The sequence below is a fragment of the Macadamia integrifolia genome, chromosome 3 (genome assembly GCF_013358625.1).
Source record: "Macadamia integrifolia cultivar HAES 741 chromosome 3, SCU_Mint_v3, whole genome shotgun sequence".
Taxonomy (NCBI): Eukaryota; Viridiplantae; Streptophyta; class Magnoliopsida; order Proteales; family Proteaceae; genus Macadamia; species Macadamia integrifolia.
Window position 1 is genome coordinate 37108286 of NC_056559.1, and position 26255 is coordinate 37134540.

Genomic DNA, 26255 nt, shown 5'->3' on the forward strand with positions numbered 1-26255 from the left:
CACTTCAGATCCTTTAATCTCTTGTATTTTTGGCAAAAGTCTCTAGATTGTTTTGTTACATAAAAATGTGAGATATTTTTCTTTTTTTTATGCTAAATTATCCTATTGAGTATCGCCGGTCAATGGTCAGCCTATTGGGTGTTAACAGGAATAATGGCCACCTATTCATACACATGCACACCTACACACACACTTGCATATGACAAGTTCGATCCCACCTCCTCCCCTAGGCACTAGCTCTTCAAACCAAAGTTGTCACCACTAGGTTAGGTGAGTGTACGTATGATATGACATTCTTGATCATACAGATATCGAAAAAATGGTCTAGAATAACCAAAAATTTCAGACTTAGATTCAATTATCTATTTTACCATGTATTGATGTTTCTTTTGTATTTTCAAACATTATTTATTTTTATAAAAGGATTTCATTTTTTTTCATTGGATTTTGGAAACTTATAGTTTTGCCCTTCTGTTTTGGCTGAAGCTTTGACAAGCAGGAGACGTTCACAAAATTTCAGGTTTTTCCAATTTGCCACAGGACTCCATTCTTTTATATGGATAAGTTTTCTTAGCCCACTGCCAAGAAGAGATTTCTTATTTATTACCGACAAAAAAAAAAATCTTTTCATTTGATGTGATACTATGATTGAACTCTAGGTTTATCATCATCCCCATCCCCTATTATTTGAAGGTCAAAAATATCTTTTCCTAACATGATCAGAGGGTCTGATCCTATATAGTTGAAGAGATTTTCTGAAGAAAAACTTTGTTTTTCTATTTTATAAGTATCAAAAGTCTGAGGGTACTGTGTATTGGCCTTTTGGTTTTTTCAACTGATGAGCTTATATCAATAATTATGATTGGAAAAAAATTAAAAGAAAAAGAAAATCATTAGAGTTGATTAAGAAGTGGGTGTTAAAGATTACACAATTTCACACCTCTTATATGATAAAAACATACATTTATGTCTATAAGAGAGAACATACATTTATAATTATTTTGAGGTTCAATTATTGGATTTCTCCCCTCCAGAACCTATACAATGGGAACAAGTTAGGTTAAAAAAAAAAAAAAAACTTTCACTTCTCTTTCTCGCTTGAATTTATAGTTGAAGAGATCGTCTCTCTTCACCACAAGGTCATAGGTATTATAACGATCTTCATTGATTCTAATGTTAATAAGTTCGTATTGATCTAATATTGTGTCATATTAGTTTAAGATCCAACTGAATTTTAGGAAGAAAACAAAAAACCATGAATGAATTGATACCTTGATTGATCCATGCTTTACCATCAAGGTTTAAGTTCACGGTATCAGATTTGAGATTCGTCACCTTGGAAATCAATATGAGATTATATACAGATCAATGTATCAAAACCGAATCGGATGATTTTACCCTTATCTTAAAAAAACAATTTTCTAACCATTTTACCCTTAGTTTATACCCTTTTTCCAATACGGGATTGGCCAAGAACGGAACCGATGGTCCGATACCTGAACGGCTGAACCCATGTTTACTACGGCGGAAGAAAAATTGGGTCTAAAAATAAATATGTATAGATACCGGGATTGCAAAACAATTCATAAAAAACATATCCAACTAAGTGATGTATTTCCACAGAAGCCCCTAGCTTGCTGACGTCTAGTGGATCTTTACTACACCGGGTAGCCCTGCGAGACTCGGCGGTCGCTTTAGTTTCTGCCTGGGTCAGAGAGAGAGAGAGAGAGGGGGGGTGTAGTACCAGTATAGAGTACACGTCCCACGGTTTCATTGTCATCGTTAACACACCAAATGAGGATATGCCCATAAATATTCTCCTTTTCTCTTTACTCACTTATCCTGCAAAAAACCCATCCAAAGATCCACCTCCATATTCACCATTTAACCACGAAACGGCAAATCCCACCTCTATCTTTTCATCTTCTCTCTGTTTCTCTCTCTAGTCACCCTCCCAAGGTCGTCCTATTATGACCTCATCTGTCATCATGAAATTATAATCTTACACACCTATATATATGGACATACCCTTTATGAGTTCATTCTTCAAAAGCCTTTCTCTTGTTGTGGAATCCTATCTTCTTTATTCACAATTTCAGAACTACTCCCTTTCTTTGCAGCAGATAGAATGGGTAGCTTAGAATTAGAATTAGAAGAGGACGAACTGGTGCAGATGGTTCATGACTTCATAGAATCAAAATCACCATCATCCCCTTCATTATCCCTTTTTTTCTTGGGTGAATCACGAGGTTTAACCATTAATCAGCATCACACCAGCCTAACTCTTCAGGTTCGTATCACTTGCTATAAGCTTCTAAATGATATTTGTATAATACTTTCTGGATTGTGTCTCTAAACTTTTTGGATCTAAATTGGCCTTCTTTAGGAGATACTTGGGGATGTTGAGGATTTTGAGGCTGAGATTCTTGAAAAAGTCTTGAAGTACTTGAGAAAAGGAAACACTGCCAGGAAGACTACTAGCCTGAAAAAATTGCTTACTATGAAGTTGAGATTGGATGGATATGATGCTTCTCTGTGTAGAACCTCTTGGGTCTCCACCTTCAACTGTCCAGGAGGTCTCTCTCTCTCTCTCTCTCTCTCTCTCTCTCTCTCTCTCTCTCTCCTTGATGGGTTTTTATCAGTTTGTCATTAAATGGGTTTTCTGATATCTTTCTGGATTTTGCAGGTGATTATGAGTATATAGATATTATGATGAAGGAAGACAAAGGAGGTCCAGGAAGATTGATAGTAGACATAGATTTTAAGTCTCAGTTTGAATTGGCTAGGCCTACTTCTTCCTACACACAGCTCACAGACACCCTTCCTTCAATATTTGTTGGGAGTGAAACAAAGCTCAACAAGGTTATCTCAATCCTTTGCACAGCTGCCAAACAGTCACTGGAGGAGAGAGGTCTCCATGTTCCTCCATGGAGAAAGACCAATTATATGCAATCAAAATGGCTTTCAGAATATCGGAAAGTGTGTCTCCCTCCTTGCATCAAATCTAACAGAGAATCTAGCAGAAATAGTGATGAAGGAAGCAGTACTGGTGGTTCACATGGTACCTCCCAGTTTAACAAATGGGCACCTCCAGCTCCAATGGTGAAACCGAAGAGAAGAGGATTGGGTAGTGGGTCTGGCTTGTCCAGCCAATTTTCCAACTTGAGTATCAACTGCTGTTAGTTTTGGGATCTGGATAGAGCTGATGAGGAACAGAAGCACTACATTTTGGATAAACTCTATTGGACTTTCTGTTTTTTGGTTGATTATGACATTGGAAGTCCCTTTTTGATGTGATCCATCAGGCATTCCGCCTTCATATTATCAACACTTGAAAATTTTAATACAGAGTTGCATTTTAATTAGCTTACAATGGTGTCATCTTCAATATCAGTTTCTGTTTTTGGTCCCCTCTTCAATTTTGTATGATCCTTCAATAAAAGAAACCCCAATATTCTTCTCCAACCTCCCTTGAGATATCCTAGTTTTATTAATAATTTGTTAAGCCAGGTGCTGATTCATGCATCATATCTTGATAATGAGAGAAGGGTATCTTTAATAACTTAATCCATGTTAAAAAATAGATTTTCTAGGTAGATTACTGAGTTGTTTTAGAAGGGTTGTCTTTTTCTTTTTTTTCTTTTTTTTCTTTTTTTTAGTGGGTTGTCAGATCCAAGTAAGAAACATAGAAACTTTGGGACTATATTATACTATTATTATTGTTGAGATTGGTAATTGGATATGGTACTTATACCTTCCAACAGTGACCTTTGAGGATGAAAAAAAAAAAAGGGATTGGAAACCATTGGCTATAATACTAGCGGCACAAAAACCATGGGAAGCTAGAGAAGTGAACAACAATAGACAATGGTGTTGTCAAATCCCAATTTTGATCTTATTATGCAAGTAACTTTGAGAGTGGCACTATCCTCATCTCTTGGATCTTTATTAAACTATAAAGAGGACATGGTGTTCTCATCCGCTGAGAAGCGGTTGGTTTTGGCTACTTCTAGTAATGCTTACGTATCTGATAGCTGATCAGATATGAGCTTAGAGAAACATGCACACAAGAAATGACCAACCTAAGGGTTGTCAATCCCCTTCGGGCCGCCATAGTGGTAGGCCCACTTAGCAGAAAAATAAAAAGGCCCTCTCATAAGGGTTTGCTTTCAGTTTGGTCTGTACATATGTGGGGGCACAGATAGGATTGGTTTGGGTTTGTGGGTGTGGGTTTGGGTTTGGGTTTGGGTTTGGGTTTGGTTTTGGGGGAGTATTGTTAAACCTGAAACCTGCTACTGTTAAAGGGAGGATCCAAGTCTGAGTTATCTAACCAATCTTGTTGCAGCTGTTTATACTACAGTTTCTGTCTGTCAGGAGCTCTCAGGATCAGGTAATGTCTTGGAATGGGGGCCACTGGTGCTTGTACAATGGTCCATGGTTTTCCATGGGTTTTATTTTGGAGAAGACAGCCCTACTGCCCCAACCTTTGAAGTTTGAATGAACCTTGCTTAACATTCGAGACTGATATAAGCATACCTATATTAGAGTAAATTGATGGTGATGATGTCATGGACTTAGACTGATCCGGATTAGGAAAGGATTATTTCCACTCTGGAACAATTGGAAGTTCGAACTTATCTAGAAGTCTTTTGGGTTAAGTTTTCTTTCAATGATGGTGAGAGGGATGTTATATCATCATTAACTTCCAAGTTCCAACCAATCCAATGTGCTTAAAACCCATGATATCCCTTAAATCTCTTCCCCATGAGAAATCTTTTTCTCCCCTCCCCCATCTCCTTTGTTTTCTTGAAATGGTTGTGTGGGATTAGAGTTAGTTTAAGGTCATCCAAAAAGATTTTTTTTTTTTATTATTATTTTTTTAGACTGGTTTGATCAATATTGATCTATACATATCAATATAATATTAGCTTTTAAACGGATCGATTTCTATTTTGCTACTGTGAATTAAAATCCTTTCTGGGATGAAAGGGGGAATAGTTTTAATTCATGGAATCAGCACTTGTATCAATTGATGGTATTAGGGCCGACTTCAGATCAAAAACTCCTTTAATTGAGGGGGAAAAAATCAACTATATAAATTTATATCTATCAGTATTTTTTATTACTATCGATACCAATACTTAATCGACTGATACAATATTGATACTACGACCCCTATGAGGAACAAAAAGAGATTCTTCTCTATATATATGATTGAATTAGGCCAATTGAACTTTAAAATCTACAAATACATACATGCATGGATGTAATGATATCCTTAGGTTTGATTGACTTTAAAACTGCATTTCAGTTGTGATTCTAGTCATTCCCGAGCAACTGGTTCACATAGTGTTTTCAAGGATTCAGGCAAAACCACCTTGATATTTTGATTGGATCAGAATTGGCTAGACCCGATACAAATATTGATTTCTTGTTAAAATCTTGTGCTAGATTTGAAAAATAAAATAGTAACAAAAATATTTACAAAAGTTTGAAAAGTCAAAATTTCTGAAAAATTATAGATGAACTGAAATCCAATATGTGAATGGTCCTACTGTTGAGAGACTTGTGATGGGTTATAAAAATTTGGACAAATTAATGTTTTGTCAAAAGGATATCCCATCTTTCCAACCATTAGAATCAAAATGAAGCCAACCAACCCAACTACTTTTCTAGAATCCAAACTCAATATTAATAAAGGAAATCTTTTGCTGCTCAAAATGGATTCTATAAACAAAAAATAATTAATAATTCATGTATGGAAGCCAAAATCTTTTTCCGCTCAACTAGATTCTATGATCTATACTCAAATTTAATAGTTCATTTATTGATTCTCCCTTATTCTATATGTCAATCCTGAAATTAATACTAAATTACTAATTCACAGATCCAAATCTTCCGAATCTAATTTTTAATGAGAATTAATCTCCTTCAGCGTATAGTAAATTGATAGCAAGTACCAGAAACTAAGTAGCTAGGTAGTAGGGACCTGCCTATATAGGCTATAAAAGAACTTAAAGAAAAATCAAGTGAGGACAATAACTCACAGATCCCAATAACCCAAAAAGAACCTATCCCCATCCCTTTATTTTTAGTGTTTCAGGTTTCTTATATGAGAACTGCAGTCTTAAATGTGCCCAGTAAAGGTGGAGTTTTGCCTTTTTCTTTCACTTGCAGTATGGACTAAGGAGTAAGGAGTCTTTCGGACTCCTCAGAAGAAGCTGAGTAGCTCAGAAAGGTTGTGTACAACTTATTCATCATCAATTCCCAGGTAAAGAAGTAATGGTGACCGATTAGATGGCTTTGGATTCTTGGTGGGTTTGCTCTGAATATTACTGACTCTGTGTAGGATATATGAACTGACACAGTACAACATTATCATCATTTGCTGAGCTTATGGGGAGTAAGAAAGATGAGGAACCTGCAATCTTGCCTTATCTTTATCCGTATATTTAGCAAGTTTCCCATGAATGGAGGCTGCCATGAGCACCATTTTCGGCCAAACAGATCGGGTTTCGTACAGAAGTCCTTTCCCATCCTTTTATCTTTTCTGCTTAGTCCTGTTCTTCCAAAGTAAAAACCATTAATGGCCGATCTCAGTATGACCAATGACAATTGACAAAGGGTGAGATTATGAAGAAACTGTCACGATCACACACACAATACTACAGAAAGTACTATTTATGGGCTCGAGCCATCAGCCACCTGATTTAGTTGGTAGGTGTGTTGCGCTGCACAGTGCAGCCTTGGTTTGATGGTCGGTGCTGGAATCACCTTTATCAGCTAGAAGGGTAATTGTAAATGGAAATTTTCTATCATTCCCCTACACGTGGCATATATTTATATATATTTTTTTAACTGATACTCTCTTTTTTAATTTTTACATCTTTATTTTCTTTTTATTTTTTTTATTTTTATTTTTTTTATTTTTTTATTTTTTTTATTTTTTTTATTTTTTTTAATGAATTATGTGAGGATTTCATTTCAAGTACACGCCCGTGAAATTGATTATTGGTTGAAAGGTTCTGAAACTTGAAATTGGTTAAGTCTGATACCGATACCGATCTGTAAAGCAGTTTCGTGCATTGGATATATTGATGCATCGAAATTGAAAAGATTAAAATCAGGATCAGGTGTTAAGTAATTTATGAGAAAAGGTTTTATGTGGGGGTTGCGTCGAGATACATTTGGGTGAAATGACTGCCCTACCCACCTCCTATGAAGAGCAATAATGTCTACCTTGTTGATGGTTCTATGTGCACTCTCATTGGCCTATGCGTTAGAATAGAGGTCACACTCCTAAATAGCAAATTCTTTTCCATAATTTATAATTGGTTTACATTAAAAAATAATTTATAATTGGAGAAAAGGAAACTACTTGATCATGTGAACCCACACCTAGACACGAGTGGCTAGGGAAATCTTACACGAATGCACTCGTATGGTCCCCTCTCCTAAGCATTATAGCTAATTAATTTATCCAAGGGTGCGCAAAATTGTCGTCTCACCTGTATAAATATAAAATTCCATTTATATTGATACTCTTATGCACTCTCATTGCTTCCTGCACTCCTTGCCCTTAATAATTTTATTTGGGAAAAGGATCAACAAGAGATGCAATAATAGGGGGTTTTGTCATTTCGATGGGGTCTTTTCTCATCCCCATCCAATGTCTTGTGTGCTACTATGTACAGTTGTGCACAAAACCTTTTGCTATATTTTTTTTATCTGAGAAATACTTCTCTGTTCCCACGCACAACCTAAACCAACACTCCCTATGTCTCTCTCCTCCCCTGTGAAAAGGCATAATGAGGAGGAGAGAAATGGAATCAAGCGAGTGCTGGGTAAGCCACATTCCAAGACAGTTTTTTTTTTTTTTTTTTGGTGAAGTGAGAAGTTATGACCTTTGATTGCCTTTTATTTTATTTCTTAAACTTATCGGTAAAAAAGAGTTTTCAAATTATTATTATTTTTTTAATTATCATCATGCCATTATAAAAGTAGAGCATTTTTCAATTAAGCATCTCAAACAATAGGATTTACCCTCATTAAAAAGTATATGTTATAACAAAAGGGTAGAAAAGTAATGCTACATCTTTTTCACCATCCTTAATTAATTACAACAAGATTTTATTTATTTTTTCATTATTATAACACATTGTTTTTCTTTTTGTTACGATAAAAGAGAGGGACCTCTAAGCAAGCAAAGTAAGGGGGAGTGCGCCAATGAAATGTAACAAAAAAGTTTCGGGAATTCAAGGTAACAAGATCATTTCATGTGAAAAATAGAGATAGACACAGGAGCTAGAGAACCTTACTCCGGTGGCTCAAGAACCTTTTTCTTTAAGATAAATTTAATATTTCATATGTGCATTCGAAAAATATGTGAAACAATGATCATTTTTGAAAATTTCATTATGTAAATTCACTTTCTAATTATTTTGAAAGTCATTTTTTATCCTTGACTTACTAAGATTCTTCGGAATAAGACAAGAGATACATGTTCTAAATAAAAAGTGTCAGCTCCGCTCAAATTTGAACCAAATTAAGCAGGACTTAGCCCGGCTTTTGCTAAACTAAGTTACAAATTTATCAATCTCTTAGCTCAGGACCTCTTGAGGTACATCCATATGTAAAGAGCAGCTGATCAACGTATGAATGGATCATGTGAGACCCCAGATTCCCTCCGATTCATATCCATTCTATTCATGTTCGGATCATAAAATCAAATTTGATTAAAATTCACAATTATTTAAGATTGAGTGGTTACACCCAAAAAACATAAAAGAGTTTTGGGCTTGAATTTGGATCCAAATTTAAGAAACTTTAGGACCACCTTATGTATTTCTACACAAAGATGCTTGATATCAGCAGAAGTATGAGATCCTCTCCACTTTGTTTGGATTTTTTTGATATGGGAGAGATTCTCTGGTCTGACAGACTACATTAGTCAGGGGCCACGAGAGGGATTGAAATCACTATTGTGAAGGTGTTTCAGACACATTGTCCTATAGAAGGAGGGTTTAATTTGTTCCATTTTTTGTGTTTTGTTGCTCTCGACCATGATGTCCCATCTTTGCTCCACCAACCAGAAAAATTAGACAACATCTATGAAATATGAAGTCCCCTGCTTAATGACTCATTTAACATAATACTTGGCTTAGAGAGTGAATTATCAGTGTAAACCAAAACACCTGTATAACAAAATTGTAAATGAAATTTTCCTCATTCAAATCTTTCAAAGTCATTGGATCATTTTCCTTGTTCGAAAATCTTTTCCATTCTTCCATTCCATTCCAAAGAGTAATTAGGACCAATTTAGTGACTTCAGTCACGCTTCTCTGTTTCAATTGAACACTTTCCATTTTTTATTATTATTATTCTTAAAGAGGAAGATTATTCTTTCTACTAAAGATGAACTCTGAAAAATAGAGAACATCTAAACAAAGGGGAGGTAGATGATCGACAAGATTGGGCAACAAAATCCCATAAAAGAAATAGCCAATGGAAATAATTATGACGTTAATGATAATAAAAGTAAAATCTCAAGATTTAGTGAATTGGAAAAACCACACATTTTAGGAAGGTCATTAAGGTTCCACATTCAAAATGTAAATTTTTTTCCGCGAAGCCTGTCTAGTAAGAAATAAAAGGCATAGAACCACAGGGTGGTCCAACTGTAAGCACAGTAATCTGTGCAAGACAAACCTAATAATAAAACAGAATAGACAAAGAACAAAGAAAATACATATAACTGCTTCCAAGGTCTTCTACAAGGTGAAGAGTTATAAATTTGGAATTGACTCAAAAAAATCACACTTGAACCAAATGCCATCAAAACCATCTGAATCAGGTGTAAGTGGGGTGATTATGATTCTCATGATATTCCATATTAGACAAAAAAAAATGAAGTAAAACCCCAGCATTGAGCCCAATACACTGACTTAGGTTTCTAGAGACATTATCCCTTGCTTCAAACTTTAAACTGCATTGGTGCTTGACTTTACTATCCTTTGAGCTTCTTCTAGGTCCTTCAAGAACCTGCAACAATTCCCAACCAACCATAAATTCTTATGAGGACATACCTTTTAGTCAGACAAACAACCTCCGAAAAAGATTTTAAAAGAAAATGTTTAGCTTTTAATCAGTCAAACAACCTCTAAAATATATAAAAGCGTCACACCACTTATTAAATGCTTAGTTGTAAATTTCAATTTGGAGATCGTTTCAATTTGCTCAAAAAATGAAATATTTTAGCACTTTGGTAAATCAATGAAATGTTTTCGGAAATTTTGTTAGTAATATAAAACATTTAAAAATATATACAAAAAAATTTAAAATATGTATTTCTTACAAATTCTTTAATTAATTGTACTTAAAATAAATTATACATCACAGACGAGCTGACTGAGACATTCAAGGTAAGATCCCTTGGTGTATGCTTTTTTATGATGACATTTTGATGAATGGTGTGTAACTTTAGTAACAACAGAACTAAAAAGGGGGTGGTGAAAATTGATGACCGGGAAATAACACAGTAAAAATTTTAAATATCTAGGTTCAATCATAAATAACGAAGGAGAAACAGAACATGATAATACACAAAGAATTAGAATAGGTTGGATGAAGTGGACAGGTGCATTCGGAGTGTTTTATAATCAACGTACTCCTTAAGGAAATTTTTATTGAACAGTCATATGAACAACAATGATACACGGAATTTAATATTGGGCTGTGAAGAAAAAACATATAAATAAACTTAGTGTAGCTGAAATGAGGATATTGAGATGGATGAATGGTAAAACTAGAAAATATAAAATAAGAAATGACTAAATTAGAGCTAATATAGGAGTTCCAACGCATGACAAGTGACACTAAAGTCGTTTGAGGTGGCATGAACATGGAGGCCTTTGAATGTTCCAGTATCGAAGGATGATTTGATTCAAATTATTTTGAAGGAGCTAAAAGAGCCAAGGGTAAGCCTAAAATGGCTCTAGATGTGGTGAGGAAAGATATGCATGGCTTAGGACTAGTAATAAGTATGTCTTTGAATAGAGCTGATTGGAGAAAAAAAGATCCATGTAGCCAACCCCATTTAGTTGGGATAAGGCTACACTGAGTTACTTACCTAGACAGGGTTTATGGGTGACCAAGAAGGCACATTGCCTCGGTTGGTGACCTCCATTGCACTTGGGAGGGGTGTCCACCAAACATCTTCCCAAGTGGGAGAGTGTACATCATAGTTTGTGGCAGCGACTATACACATTCGTGCAGCCCCTAAATTAATTATTCACCCAAAAAAAAGGGTGACTTGAATTGAGTCGAGTTCTTGTCTAATTGGTTGATAAAGTTGGTAGAGGCAGGTCAACAAGGCCGAATATTATGTTGTCCTGTCCACCATTCAAAAGGAATACAATGCTTGAAACTTAGTATGGTTGTACCCTTACCATAATTGATTTTAATTTTGGAGGTAAGTGAAGACATATAAGAAAAAAAGGGGGGGGGGGAGGGGGGGGGGGAGAAATGTGATGTGTAAAAGGCTATAAGCAGAATTTCTACCAAAAAACCGAGAGTAAATAGAGTTTCTACCAAAAAGGGCATCAAATACCATTTCACGATTACTTTTTCCGCAATATCAATACAAGGTAGCAATATGGATATGAAAGGTCAAATCACATTTGGGAGTAATCAGAATTCAGAGCATAGTTGTCAAGGCGTCACCCGTGATGCCATGTTGGTGCCGCCTTGATTTTTTTCCCTCCTCTAATGCCTAGGATTGCCTAGATGCCATAACAACTATGAAACAGAGTTTCTACCAAAAATGGGGTTAAATCAAACACAGACTCAAATGATTTCAAATGCAACAAAAAGCATGTCTTCTCAACTTGCCCAAGGTAAAAAATGTGTGGTTACCTTTTCTTTTCTTTTTTTTTTTTTTATTGGGCAGAGGGTTGGGAAGAAGTATGAACCCTATAATGCAGGACTCAATTCAGAAACTGCTTTGGAATTCTAATAACTTTATTTTCTTCTAATAATGATGTCAGAAGAACAATGAGAACAAGTGCACACCTCTTAGAATTTAGAACAGCAGAACCACCAAGTATAAAGCGCGTCCCAGAATTGGCCGCATTCTGTAGAGCTACGGCACGTGCTTCCTCATATGTTGTCCCACCAACAACAAAGATCACCACATCTTGAGGCCTGCTCAAAGGTGAAGAATAGATATCCTTTAAAATTTATGTTGATTGTGACCCAAGAAACAAATTTTACAGTTCAATTTAAAAAAGAACAAATACTTTTCAATTTTATTTTCATCTATTTTTATCTATAAAGAAAATTTTATTATCTTCTATTTTCCAAAACTTCTCCAGCCAAAAATTCCCATGAGATCATTAACCTCAATGCCTAAACCAAGATTTGATCCCCATAAAAAAAGGTCCATACAATTAGTTTGTCCTTTGAGTTTTGACCCTTTCTCCAGAGGACTATTTTTCATCTTTTATGTTGTTAAATATACAATCAATATTTTCAATATATTGACTAAAATACCTAACATACAAATCCTTTGAACTAATAACAAGAGACTTTAAATCCATAGTTAAGCAACGGTGAATGGTTATGCTTTAATGTGCATAAGGCCATGGTTCCTCTGTTGCACTCTATAGTCCCAGGTTGACACTGAGACGGGTGAATCAGGGTCTACAAAATTTTCTCCCGAAGTTCTTTCACTTAATTTTCAGGCATGCTCTTGATATCCAACACCATGTGACTTTCACTCCCAGCACTGGTGTACCCTTAGATCTCACACTGGTTCTCTTGTATAGTTGTATTGATGCTTGTAATTCTATTAGCACTTTCATAATATCTTTCACATTAATTAGAACACTCCAGGCACTGTCGCAGATATGGCACATGTACCTATACACAGTCATATGCTTGTCCTGCAACCACCAAGTGGCCAGGTCTACCAGACAAGCACACCCATCCTGCAACCAAATACAATCCACAACACTCCAATATACAAACACATACATATAACAAAGGATATATGTGGTTCGCCTGATCCACGGAGCAATACTCTTTCTGGGTTTCGTATTTTTCTCATACTCTAATGGCTTGTGACTACACTTGTAATCCAGGTGCTATGACACTGCTTCAACTTGAGATAACACTCAGGCTAGGGTTTCACCCCCCCTAACAATTAATATGATAAATTAAATGCAAGTACCCAATCCCCTTTCACAATGGCTTAGAGATGTTTTCAACACATATACAATCTAAGTCAAGATACAACGAGTACTTCTGTTGTGAGATTACCTTCACATGGAATCTTTCTCTAAGAGGACTACAATTTCCAGTCAAACACTGAAGTCTTCAACTTTTCCCTTTGCTGAGATGTCTGAGATTCAGTTCCATAAGCCATGGGAGCCACTGATAGAACACTTATTCTCGTGCACCCCTTAAGAACCCCACTTTTGGGCTTTATATTTCAGTCCATTAAATTAAAAAAGATCAAAACTAAGGCCTAACCCAAATCATAACTAAACCCTAGCCAAAGTTTAACTGGGTCTGCATTACCATCGGTAACGGAAGTATTAATTCATGTGGCAATAAAAGACCATACAGTAAAAAAGGTCAGCTACGAGGCTATAACAGCCACGCTTCTTACTTCTTAAGGAGTTCAAAGAACAAACCTGCCCTGCTGGAAGTGATTTCCAACTAATGGGTAGTCCACATCTCTGAGCCGTCCCTTGGTAATGCTTTCCATGATTTGGAAGAGAAGAGGCTGGTGCTGGGTGTACACATTCTCAATCCCCTGTAGCAAACACCTTAAATCAAAATTGAAGAACCTAAAAACATGGGACACCAGGTACCCAAAGCAGAAATTATAATTTGGCATCACAAACCTTAAGCCCACGAGCCATATTACGAGCAATGTTCAGGAGATCACGGTTTCCATAAAGATCACCGGTTCGCTTATCAACACCCGCTTGCTTCAACAGAAATTGGACAAGCTGTGATTCCATGATGTGCAAAATAATCAGTTAGATTCAGAGGAAACCAGGCCCAGTGCACACAGTATGCTCCTCAACTACTTGCGTGGCCTTTTGAGCCTTTAAAGCCTTCAAAAGCAAGCAAAGATCCACTAAACCTCATATTAGACTGAAGTGAGTAGAAATTGTTAGAATGTGGAACATAGATCATCCAAAAGGGCTTCTACCTTTCCAACAAATGAATGCATATGCAAAAGGGAGGAGGGACAGAGTCCCCATCTTTCTCACTTTCTGAGGTGGCCAAAACAATTTGGAGTAACACCCTTGGTTTAAGTGGGCCTTGGCATACAAGAGGAAATTCACACCCTGTTTGGGAAACTCTTTTTTTTCTTAAATAAGCTTACTCCATATGCTAGGAGATCCAAGGGAAGAAAGAAGCAGACCTATTATTTCAGAATAATCACAGGAAGCCTCAAGGGTACATGCAGAGAATGAGACCTATTTACTGGACTAGTTAAGAGCCTTCGAAGATTTTGCTGGAATTGATATCGTACGCTAGTAGCTGATGCAGCACCATCATCGAGGATAGCTCCATATGTGCCACACACAGTTTTGGCATTAGCAATTTTCCAAATATGACCTTCAGGTTCTATTAAACTGAGGAATATGCCTCAAAACCATTAGTTTTATCTATTAACTGTGTGGATACGATTATTGAAGGGGATTCGGTATAGGCATCTAGATGGTCTCCAGGTTCAGCAGGTGGTCCTTGGCAACACATTCTTTTGATTGCAATAGTTAATAATTTTATTCACAAGAAACTTTTTCTTTCTCTTGGGGAGTGAGGTCAGCCAATCCTATCTATAGCAAATGAGCAGGCCAATGAAGGGCTAATAGAGTATCACCATGTTTGTTCACTTTCCCCCTGATTAGTTTTATTTCATTAGTAGTCAATAGATTTTCTGAGAGTGAGCTTACGGTATGTGTTTGAAGTTGTAAGTAGGCTTTGTTATTTGTCCTGTTACTCAACTCAACTAAACTAAGCCTTCTTCCAAACAAATGTGGTTGGCTGCATTTGTTTTTGTTCCAGTGTACATGCCCTAACCATCTCAAACATGCAGCTATCGGCTCCCCAACCTGTCACCTATCGGACCCTCTTAAACTTTCTTTATTTATGTTCTCTTCTTTTTTGTTGTTGTTGTTGTTGTTGTTGTTCTTTGTTGCCGAACACTCGCTAAGTAGTAGGCAGTCTACTTGTCAGTCTTTTAAGTAGTTCAGTTAGGAAAGGAGTTTATTCCCTCATCTAAACATGTTTAAATTGTTTTCTTATAGTTCTTTTAAGTCCCTTCATGAAATCTTCCATTTATCTGGGAATTGGGAGGTCAGAATTGATCTGCTGCTGCTGTTTCTTTTCTAGCTATTACGATAGTCAGTCTCGGTTTTGTACTTCTGTTACAATAGTAAGTCTCTTCAACGAATCTTCCATTTACTGGATGTATTTTGTGAAAACTAATTTGATAGTCCAAAAAAAGAAATAAAAAAGGCACCACTTGCAATTAATGAATTGGATTTGGATGGATACTTGAAGCAATATTTGTACAGCTAAAAAGAACAGGCAAGTATATCAGAGCATAGAACATAGAATGGGGTTGCTGGTTTAGTTACGTTACACCAGGCTTGTACTTGGCAGACCGTGAGGCTAGTTTGTTGAAAAGCTGCATCAGTTGAACTGGGCTCTCCTTCTCATAGCGCAAAGCATACAACATCACCAGACGTAAACGATCAATGTCGGAGACACTTTCATTGTTTAAAAGATTCGTCACAGCCTGCACAAGAGTACAGAATCAGAATTTCGTACTGTAAAATATCCGAGTTGCTCTTCACTTAAATATCCGAAAATACAGAACTCACACACAATTACCATTCAGACCAAAGAAGATATAACCATTTTAAGTGAGAAAAAAAAAATCTGAAATAACATAAATGAAAGGTCATCTTATTGGAATGAATATGTTTGATTGCTGCCACACTTTCCTAGTAGCAAACACTGTTTATCTGTTATTATTAACAATTAAGATAGAGGGGTCACAGAGGAAGTGGGGGAAAAACATTGTTTATCTGTTCAGATGGTTCCTCATCAATTTTAATGTAATGAGTTCTGAAAGCAGCATAGTTTCAGCATGGGTCTTTGACTCTTGATTAACCTGACCCAACCTCATTAACCACAGCCTCAACAAGAACTTGACTTGCAAAGAAGGCAAATGAAAGGAAAAGCAGGGACAAGTTGGGCCAGTGCACGAGACAATGTTATAAGATTCATTGAGAAATTGAAAAGTCACCCTTTCCTTCCCAGCCGCCTACATACTTGTGCTTGTAGCTAATAGTTCATAGCTCGATCGAAGGTCAAGAGTGTGGTCTGCCTGCCCACCCGGGAAAACAATGAACCTTCACCAGGTTCCTTACATGAGCAAGTAGGCCTAAAATCGGAAATTAGAAGCAGGATCCTCTATTTTAGGATTAAAGTAATGATGGTGGCCTTAAACCTTGCTCGCTGTTTCCGCTATTCTGAAAATTCAATACAGATGTAGTAGGGCAATAAATTGCAACTTCCCTTCCACCACAGAACAGTTTACATATGAGTCACAACATAAGAGCCACCTATTTGTGGTGGATAAAGTACAGATACAGGTCATGAATGCTCAATAAACAAAATTTCATGCATGCCAGGTGGAGGTAGGACTAAAGAACAGAATAATATAACTACCTACCCAGCAGAGTGGTGCTCTCTCAAGAAAGCCTTTATTTGTGAATTTAATAGGCAGTTCATGAAATCGCTTTACATGACCATTTTAAATGAAGCCCTTGGTGACGCAAGCAGATATAGATCCAGATTCACACCATATCCATAATCAGATCCAGATCTGAAAACCCAATTAAAGCCAGTTCAAATGTGCTAGCTCAGCCTCAAAACATTGAGATATTTCATGGCCAAAGGAGACAGAATCATGAGCAACAAATATAGAAGACGGTTCATGGAGGAGTATTCCAATTAAAAACACAATGATGCCCACTGCCTATTAATCCCTATATTACTAAACCAATTAACATTAAGAATTCCCTATTTGCTAAGACATGGAAACAGCATCTCCTGTGAAGCGGGGGTAAGGCTGCGTACATTTTCCCCTCCCAGAACCTGCAGTAGAGGGAGTCTCATGCACAGTTGCACTGGGTTGCTAAGACTTGGGGGGATGAATTCATATTAGGACTCAAAAAAGAAATTCAAACCCAGGAATGCAAGGAAACAGATTTATGGAAAATCAGATTTGGAAATTAACTGAGGAACATCAAGAAGATGGAACAGAGAAATAAACAAAGTTCTGCCCAAAAATTTCAACAACCACATCGGAGAAAAAGAGGGGGGGGGGGATAGAATCTCCCTGCCATTTTACACCCCTCCAGCTTTTAAAAACTAGCATGACCTTCACTCATCATTACAGAAACAGAAGTGACATCATATCATGTCCTCACCCACTTTCTCCAAAGATTCCCAAAACCCTCCCTCAAGCAAGAACTAGATCACAATGGACATGGTCATAAGCCTTTTCCAAATCTATCTTGCACAGAACTCCATCCTTAGATTTGTGGAATACATTCATTAGTAACAATGTTATATCTAGAATTTGTCTTCCTAGAATAAAAGAAGCTCTCTGGACCATACTAATAATAGATTCCAGCACCTTCCTTATAAAGGTAAAGAGGAACTTAGATATTACCTGTTCCTCCTCCCACCGAGAGAGAGAGAGAGAGAGAGAGAGAGAGAGAGGAAAAGAGATATTTCAGAATTTAATGCGACACCCGGAACGATGAGATGTGGCATATCATAGGTATGACACAGCAAAGTCTTCATTGTACAATTCCTGAGAGCAGTCCCTCTGTCTTCTTTAGTCTAGTAGACCTTAAATATGAAGCTCAGGTAAAGGCTATCAAATATCAAGTCCCCAAGCATACTATCTATATCTATCAATTCTCCGCTAGAGTTCCATGCAGCGGTCCCAAGCGCGGATAAAGGAGGGTTGGTGTGTCAGGTCGGCAGCTGGCATTGAAAAACATTAGCCAAACCCTTTTGCATGGATCTTTATATTTTTAACCTTAAGCTAAGGTGTCTACTCGGAAGTGACGCACTGCACTTTGACCCGATGTAGTGAATAGCAAGCAAGGGTTGGCTAGGGCATCCCCCGTAAGTGATGCACCAATTCAGCACTCGATTGCAGTGTCAAGTGGGCAAGGGTTCTCACATCATTGACGAGTGCGGGTAAAGAAACTTGTCCAAAAGCGTAGGATTAGATAAGCATCTTGGAACATAGGAACTTCAATGGGAAAGAGTTCAAAATTGATAGATATAATAGAGAAGAAGAAGAATTAACATAGCTCTAATACAAGAAGCTAGATGGAAGGCTAAATAGCTAAGGAATTAAACGAATATAAATTTCGGTATAGTGGGGATAATAGAAGTGAGGTACGCATTGCAGTAAAAATATTTAAAAAATAATGTTGTAGATGTTAAAAGAATTGGTGATAGGATATTATCCATCAAACTTGCATTAGGAAAGGAGGCAACCAATATAATTAGTGCTTACGCACCCCAAACTGGATTGAATGAAAATACTAAAAAACAATTTTTGAACACATGTATAGACTAGTTCGAGTGATTAGCCAAGGAGAAAAGATTATTTTTGGGAGAGATCAAAATTGACATGTTGGCAGAGACAGTACAGGTCATGAAAGAATTCATGGAGGATGTGGTTTTGGAAATAGGAATGAGAATGGGGCTTCAGTTTTAGAATTCTTTTGTGGCTTATGAGATAGGAAGGAGGATGTAGTAAACACATGCTTTGAGAAAAAATAAGAATGTTTAATAACATCCAAAAGTGAGCAAAATAGTAGCCACATAGATTTCTTTCTAACGAGGATGACCGATAGGTTAATATATACAGATTGTAAGGCTATATTTGGGAGAGCTTAACCACGCAATACAGATTGATGGTCATAAATACGTGCTTTAAAAGGTTGTATCAAAGAAAATGTGAGATTATTTTCCCTAGGATAAGATGGCTACTTATATCAAGGATGTAGCTAAAGAAGTTCTAGACGGATCTAAAAGAAAACGATATTCGTCAAGAGAAACTTGGTGGTGGGATGATGAAGTTCAAGCAGTCAAGGCTAAGAAATCTTGTTTTAAAACTTGGCAAAGGACTAAGGATGAGGAGAATTGAAAAAGGTCTAAAATTGCTAAAAAAAAATAAAAAATAAGGTGAGAACTAAGAAGATGGTAAGGAAAGCAAGGACTAAGAAATTTGAAGATCTCTACAACAATCTGAGCACAAAGGAAGGGGAAAAAGATATCAATAAACTAGCTAAAATGAGGGGAAAAAAAGACTAGATGTTTCAACCACATTAGATGCATTAAAAGTGAAGATAATAGAGTATTAATAAGTGATGAGGATATTATAGAACAATGGAAAATTAATTTTATAACTTAACATATGAAAACAATTCAAGTAATAGCGTTTTACAAGGTTGTAAAACCATCAAGAAACCACCAATTTTAGATATATACGAAAAATCAAGGTGTCTAAAGCAAAAGAAGCTTTAAAGAAGGTGAAAATAGGTAAAGCAATAGGTCCATATGGTATCCCAATAAAGGTATGGAAGAGCTTAAGAATTTGTGGAACTTGGTTAACTAAGTTGTTTAATAAGATTATGAGCACAAGAAAAGCATTTGTAGAAACGTAACCCTAAAACGATGCAGAAGATAATGAAAAAACAAAACAAACAATGCACACGGATTTTACGAGGTTCGGCAAGGTTGCCTACATCCCCGGTGAGATGAGATCCTGCTTCACTATCAATGGAGAATAGGGTTACAGCGCTCGTCCTCACACCTCTTAGTATTGCTTACATTACAGAGAAAGAAACCCTCGCTACAAATATATAGCGAAAAAACCCTAATCCGGAAAGTACACAATTGCCCTCAAATAAAAAATTCGAGAGGGGGGCGCAGCTATGCAGGGGGCCTCCTGCCCCCCTTGCAACCCCCACGGCCCGCTAACTGGCTAGCGGGACCGCCGTCCTGCCTGTCTAGGTGTTGCACCAGTACTCCTTGGATTAAACTGCGACGGAATACAAGACATCATACACCAACAGCATTGTGGTTATATGTCAAAATAAATGTGATATTCAAAGTTGTAATTACTATAAAGGAATAAAACTTGTGTCATACTATGAATTATGGGAGAGAGTAATTGAAACCCACCTGAGACAAGAAAATAATATTTTAGATTACAAATTTGGTTTTATGCCAGGAATATCTACCATAGAAGCTATTTATTTGCTTTAGAAACTAATGGAAAGATTTAGAGAATGTAAGAAGTATTTCCATATGGTCTTTATTGACTTATAAAAAGATTATGATAGAGTCCCTAGAGAGTTATTTTGGCACTTATTAGAGAAGAAAAGTGTTTCAAATAAATATGTGGACATAGTTAATGATATGTATAATGGGGTATGACTAGCCTATGAATTGTGGGGAGGGTAAGGTAGTGAATTTCCAATTACAATTGGATTACATTAAGGATCAGCTTCAAGCCCACATTTGTTTGCGTTAATCATAAACGAGCTGAGTAGAGACATTCAAGATCAAATACCTTGGTCACTTGGTGTATGCTTTTTGTTGATGATGTTGTTTTGGTGGATGAAATAAAATCAAGGATAAATGCATAGTTGGAATTATGGAAATCAAACTCCGAATCAAAATATTTTAAGACAACTAAAACAAAAACAAAGTCTATGATGTGTAATTTTAGTAACAATAGTGTTGAAAGTGAAGTGGTCAAATTTGAAGATAGGGAGGTACTGTAAAGTGAAAATTTAGGTACCTACGTTGAATTATAAATTAAGAAGGGAGAATAGAAGATGATGTTCCACAATGAATTAGAATAGGATGGATGAAGTGGAAAGGTGTGTCAAAAGTGTTGTGTCATCAATGTATTGCAACAAAGATGTAAGTTCTTACCACTTCGTTAAAAAAGGCTACTTGCTCACGCTATAGCCTCGTGCGCTTGGGGGAACCAAGTTATCAAAAGTCACAATTAGAATAAATGGAGTTTGTTGGGGTTGTAGTTAATTTAGCTTTTCAGAGGTTTTGGTTCAAGTCCAGCTCGTGACATGGCCTTGGTCATATCATTTTTTGTGATAAATTTTTTACTTGCTCCTTCTTATTCAAGTTCCAACAAAAGAAAATTTTATAGGACAGTTATACCACCAAAAAAATGATGTATGTAGCTGAATGTTGGGTAGTGAAGAAATAAAATATAAACAAACTTATGAGATGGATGAGCGGTAAAACTATAAAAGATAAAATAAGGAATGAACAAATTAGAGCTAATTTAGGAGTAGCTCCGATATAAGATAAGTTGCGAAAAAATCGTTTGAGGTGGCATGGACATGTGCAACGGAGGCTTTTGAATCTCCAATATGGAGGGGTGATTTGATTCAAATTGAAGGAGCAATAAGAGCCAAAGTTACACCTAAAATGACTCTTGGAGAACTCAGGAAAGACATACACGTAGAACTAGTAACAAGTATTCCTTGAATATAGTTGATTAGAAAAAAAAATGATCAATGTAGCCAACCACATTTAGTTGGATAAGACTGAGTTGAGTTATCAGTGGAATAAATATAATGAATACCAATATCTGTATCCAACATCCAATACACTTCATTTTCTGTTGCTAAATAGTAATCAGAGAACATATTATTAATAAATTTATCAATTGACTGTTTAAGCTAGAAAAACAGTAAAGCACTATTCATTGGTAATTTCACAAAGACAAGTAAGGAAATGATCACTACAGACTACTGCTACCAATAAATTACCTCAAATGCAGCCACCTGCCCACCATTGCAAGCTAACTCTTGTTCCGTTTGTGAAACTAGCATGAGTTTCCGCTCCTCAACTATCTTGCTCATTTCTGTTACCATTGTGACATGCTTCGAGACGTTACCTTGCATTTTTCGGTACTCAGGGTAGTTATCAACAAATTTGGCCATGTCTTCTGTAGGACATCAAAAATTCAAAATATGTAATTGGATGCCATGTACTTTTAAGAGGTATGCTCTGAACAAATAGGCTTTAAATTTCTTCGCCGTATACGAACCTATTGTTTGAATGCTCTGGTTACTCTTCGTAACCTGCTGAAATTCATCTACCATCCGCTTGATGTTCATTCCAAGATCTCCAAAATTTTCATACATGTTGGCTTTAAAGAAAGCATCTTGTTCTGATGACAGCACTACCTCCTATAAGCAGCAATAACTTTTCAGGATGTTCCACCACCCAAAAAATAAAATAAAAATCTAAAACAAACAAAAAGAAATATGCAGGGAGAGGAGTGGTTTAACTCCACCTGCTGGTCCTTGGAAATTTTGCCGATGTTTCTCAAGTCTACTTTATTATCTTGAATGCCTATCAACTCATGGACCATAGCCTATTGAAGGTGACACAATGAATTAATGTCCCAATGTCCTAAGCAGCATAAACTTCAAGAAGATGAGTGACAGGGGCCAGGGCTGTAGAAAATAGTACCTGATATGTCCATTGATTTAGTAAGGGTGTAACAGGGTCATCTCTCCTATCAACTATAAGCAACAGTGGAGAAATTCCTGATCGTCTGAAATCAAAAAGACCACTTTCCTGCTGATACATAAGCTTCTGCAGTATCAACCCCGCACCGCCCCCCACCCCCAAAACAGAAAGGAGGAGAAAAAAAAAACCTCTAGTGAAATCCACGCCCAAAACAATAATAATTAATGAAATATATAAATTCAAGTAATATCTGTGTGAAACGACCACAGTAATATGCTCACAGCTGATTCCTGTGCAATCCTTTTTGCAATATCTGATGCTCGCTGATATCTAATAACAGGTCGACGTTTCAATGCTAAGAATATAGCGGCAATACCGTCAACCACCCGATCGCAGTAGTTCTGCAATCTCGAAGGATCTACAACTGCTGGAAGCATGTAAGCGTGATTGAATGGTATATTCACAGTGAAATGATAAGGATCAATGGCTACAAAATCTGCATAGAATTCCTGCAATATCAATTTGACAAACATTTAGGGATTTTTATTTTAGTAGAATTCTAAACTATATAAGAATAAAACGACAAGCAGATCCCGATTCATAATACAATTAAACCAACAGGAGGGGTGGGGGTCACCTGAACTTGCTTAACAACTTCCTGCTCATCAGAATCAGCCAGGATATGAATCTGGGTATCCTTCAAGATGTTAGAGAAAACTGTACAAGACAATGTCAACGTTTACAACACGGAGATGATCTTTTTTTTTTCCAAATGGGTAGAAAAATTAACCATTCAGGACTCAGGAACTGATAATTGGAGAATTCGTCGGGGAGAGCTTACAGAGGTGATACTCCCCAAATCTAGGACGTGCCAACTGTCGCCTCAAATGCTGGATGTTCTCAGACGTTGGGCGGAGAAAGCAAACTGCTTTGAGGTGTGACATAGATTCCTTGGATATGGCGTCCACCATTTCTACCAAAAACACTTCCTTCTGAAGAAGGTCCGACTGAGAAAATACCACGCTCACAACACTAACCTGCTACCAAATCGGCGGAATTCTTAAGAATATTAAAACAAAACTTGAATTCTTCTAGTAAAATTCAGACGGTTTTCTAACGAAATTGGAGAAGACCATGGAGTTACCGTCTGAGAATCGAGGATGAGAACCTTCATGCCAGAGATGTCCTGCAACATCCGTGTGATATAATCTCGAGCTGCTGAAATTAGCACCATTATATGTGATATGATAGAACCCTCGAACGCGTAGGGTTTCGCTTCTTCTTCTTTCTTCCTCTAATCCTCTTTGTTTGATTTTTGAGATCTACCACCTAAAGCAACCGTATTTGATTGATGTATATATGGTGGTTGAGTTTCCGAACTCCAAAATTCAGATCTGCCGCGTTTCGTTTTCGTCAGCTGGGCAGGGGATGTACAAGCAACGCTGAGTATTCGGTTTTTTTTTCTTTTTTCGGGAATATCGATTTCTCTCTACGCTAAATAGAAGCGCGGGTTCGATTTCGGAGTCCAGAAAAGGATAAAGGAACGCTACCTAATCGCGTGGAAGTGGTGAAATGATGATTTCACACCTCTTAAAAGAAAAATAACGTTTTTGTAGTTTATCGAAATTATATGTAGGACCAAGAGTTTGAGTGATTTACGCCTCATCCCCTACATTGACAATGTATACGATCGCCTAGTCATATGAGTTAGTGATCAACACTTGTCTTTTTTGTTCTCAGATATATCCCACTTTATCCTTGCAATGATAAAAAATGGGATAGATGTTGATCGCTAACTCATACAACTAAATGATCGTACAAGCAACGAATTCTATCTCACGGTATGAATATATTATTATTTTTATACAACAAAATACTTTATTATCATTTTAGTAGGGATTGGTCTTAGTATGAGAGGACCATTATACCTTTTTATACAACAAAAGACTTTATTACCCCTTTAGTGGACTTTATTACCTCTTCGTAGAGAGTTCTCAAAGATAACTCTTGGAGAAGGTGGAGGCATTTTCTCTGCCAATCACCCCTCTGCAACCAAACTCAGGTGGAGAAGACGTCATACAACTCCGGCAGAGTCCTTGAGCAAGAATGGCATGGACGGACACGTATCCCATCTCCCGAAAGCGATGTCATACATCTTGACGGCGAGTGGGTCGTCGTCGAATAAGTCGCATGTGCCACCGGCAACGAAGACACGGCAGCCGAGATGAGCGACGATGGGTTCTCGCGCCACACAAGTGGTGGTACCACATGGTGCCAAGTCAGGTGGAAGGGGTCGGAGGAGAAGAAGAATCCGGTGGTGGAGAGAATATAGAGGAGGTTTTGGGAGTCCAAGGATCGGAATGCACCGATGGAGGAGGTGGTAGGGGTGAAATGGAGGTTGTGGGTGTAAACTATGAACCAAAGGCTTGAGACGAGGTGATATGCGGAGGGAGGTGGAGACGTAGCCTTGCCACGGCTTGGAAACACGAGAGGCCACCGCCAGGTCCAGCAGCGTCAGGCGGGTGAGGATTATCGCCTCCAACACATCTCCATGGATCGAAGCTTCTTCTACTAGTACTTTTGGTTGTAGTGCTTCTCCGAGTCTCTGTTCTGTTTGTGTTTTGGAAGGATTGTCTTCATATCCTTAGCTATTTTCTCCAAAGTCCAAATCTCTTTATGTGAAAACAAGCAAAAAGAAAGAAAGGAGAGAGGAAAGGAGATATGGAGAAAGAAAGGGAGGGGAGGTTTATATATAATAGAGTAGAGAGTATATCCACCTGAACTAAAAACATAGATCTTGCAGGTAAAACATAGATCTCGAAGTTTGCAGTCAAATGTTTAAGAAGAACGAAGGGATGATTTTGGGTTTTTCTCTTTTGGTTTTAAGTGAAGGGTGTAGTAGTAACTAGCAACCTCGCTTTTTTATAAGGGTATTTTCGGTATTAAAATGGTGAAGTCATCAATTAACAATTTAAAATTAATGATGATTAATGGATTGGATCTAATTGTAATAATTTTTCAAACTACATGGGAAGGGGGGGCGTAAATCGCTCAAACCCTTTTATCCATATGTAATTTCGATAAATTATAAGGGAAGGAAAAGTAATTTTCCTTAAAATAAAATAAAATAAAACTCTTGATGCCCATGTGTCTCTTGCACATAGGCCACATGATCAGATAACATTCTTTCTCCTCTAGAAAATAATGGAGAATGGTATTACATCTTTTATTTTTCTGTAAAGAATAATGGTATTAAATTAGTAGTATAAAAACCGTGCCCTTACTTTTACACACCTATGTTTTTTAACAAATTTTACCTTTCATCTTCTTCCCATCTTCTGGGTCTTCTTCCTCGTCCACAAGTGTTGTTGTTTCAAATACCTCCACTCATTCCTTCCCTTTTTAAGGAAATCTCTTTTAAGTTTTAATCTTCAATGTAGATACGTGAGCTCTCTCACCATTGGTTGATGCATGGGAAGAGAAAAAACCCTCGAGGGTTCAAGAAAACTCTCAGGCTTCATGTGAGTCTAAGCAATAATATAAGCAACGATTGAGATACACTAAGCTACATTGAGGAGGTGCCATTTAGAAGAATTGAAATAGGTAAAGAACAGAGA

General features: G+C 37.1%; 2 protein-coding genes, 1 non-coding gene and 1 pseudogene across 3 annotated transcripts; 2 read left to right on the top strand and 2 right to left on the bottom strand.

The window, feature by feature from the left end:
* Positions 1-1858: 1858 nt before the first annotated feature.
* LOC122072585 lies at positions 1859-3370 on the top strand. Its single transcript, XM_042636948.1, has 3 exons — positions 1859-2290; positions 2387-2576; positions 2687-3370. The coding sequence occupies exons 1-3, from the start codon at positions 2129-2131 to the stop codon at positions 3181-3183; spliced, it is 849 nt and encodes a 282-aa protein (XP_042492882.1). The 5' UTR covers positions 1859-2128; the 3' UTR covers positions 3184-3370.
* Positions 3371-9727: 6357 nt separating this feature from the next.
* LOC122073992 (vacuolar protein sorting-associated protein 45 homolog) lies at positions 9728-24203 on the bottom strand. Its single transcript, XM_042638751.1, has 13 exons — positions 23783-24203; positions 23480-23675; positions 23276-23355; positions 22920-23147; positions 22639-22764; positions 22460-22540; positions 22211-22352; positions 21930-22108; positions 15665-15820; positions 13908-14015; positions 13695-13816; positions 12070-12201; positions 9728-10041 (listed from the first exon to the last, which is right to left on the bottom strand). The coding sequence occupies exons 1-13, from the start codon at positions 23870-23872 to the stop codon at positions 9981-9983; spliced, it is 1701 nt and encodes a 566-aa protein (XP_042494685.1). The 5' UTR covers positions 23873-24203; the 3' UTR covers positions 9728-9980.
* LOC122075001 lies at positions 11121-11277 on the top strand. The gene has a single exon (XR_006139142.1). It is a non-coding gene; the product is annotated as a U1 spliceosomal RNA (small nuclear RNA).
* Positions 24204-24712: 509 nt separating the features above from the next.
* LOC122074438 lies at positions 24713-26029 on the bottom strand (annotated as a pseudogene).
* Positions 26030-26255: the final 226 nt, after the last annotated feature.

Excerpts from the sequence above, each read along its gene's own strand:
- LOC122072585 (XM_042636948.1), top strand. The coding sequence starts at position 2,129 with ATGGGTAGCTTAGAATTAGAATTAGAAGAGGACGAACTGGTGCAGATG. Across the intron at positions 2,291-2,386 it reads ACACCAGCCTAACTCTTCAG|GAGATACTTGGGGATGTTGA; the intron begins GTTCGTATCACT and ends GGCCTTCTTTAG. Across the intron at positions 2,577-2,686 it reads CACCTTCAACTGTCCAGGAG|GTGATTATGAGTATATAGAT; the intron begins GTCTCTCTCTCT and ends TGGATTTTGCAG.
- LOC122073992 (XM_042638751.1), bottom strand. The coding sequence starts at position 23,872 with ATGGTGCTAATTTCAGCAGCTCGAGATTATATCACACGGATGTTGCAG. Across the intron at positions 22,109-22,210 it reads CCAGAGCATTCAAACAATAG|AAGACATGGCCAAATTTGTT; the intron begins GTTCGTATACGG and ends GATGTCCTACAG. Across the intron at positions 13,817-13,907 it reads ATATGGCTCGTGGGCTTAAG|GGGATTGAGAATGTGTACAC; the intron begins GTTTGTGATGCC and ends TGTTTGCTACAG.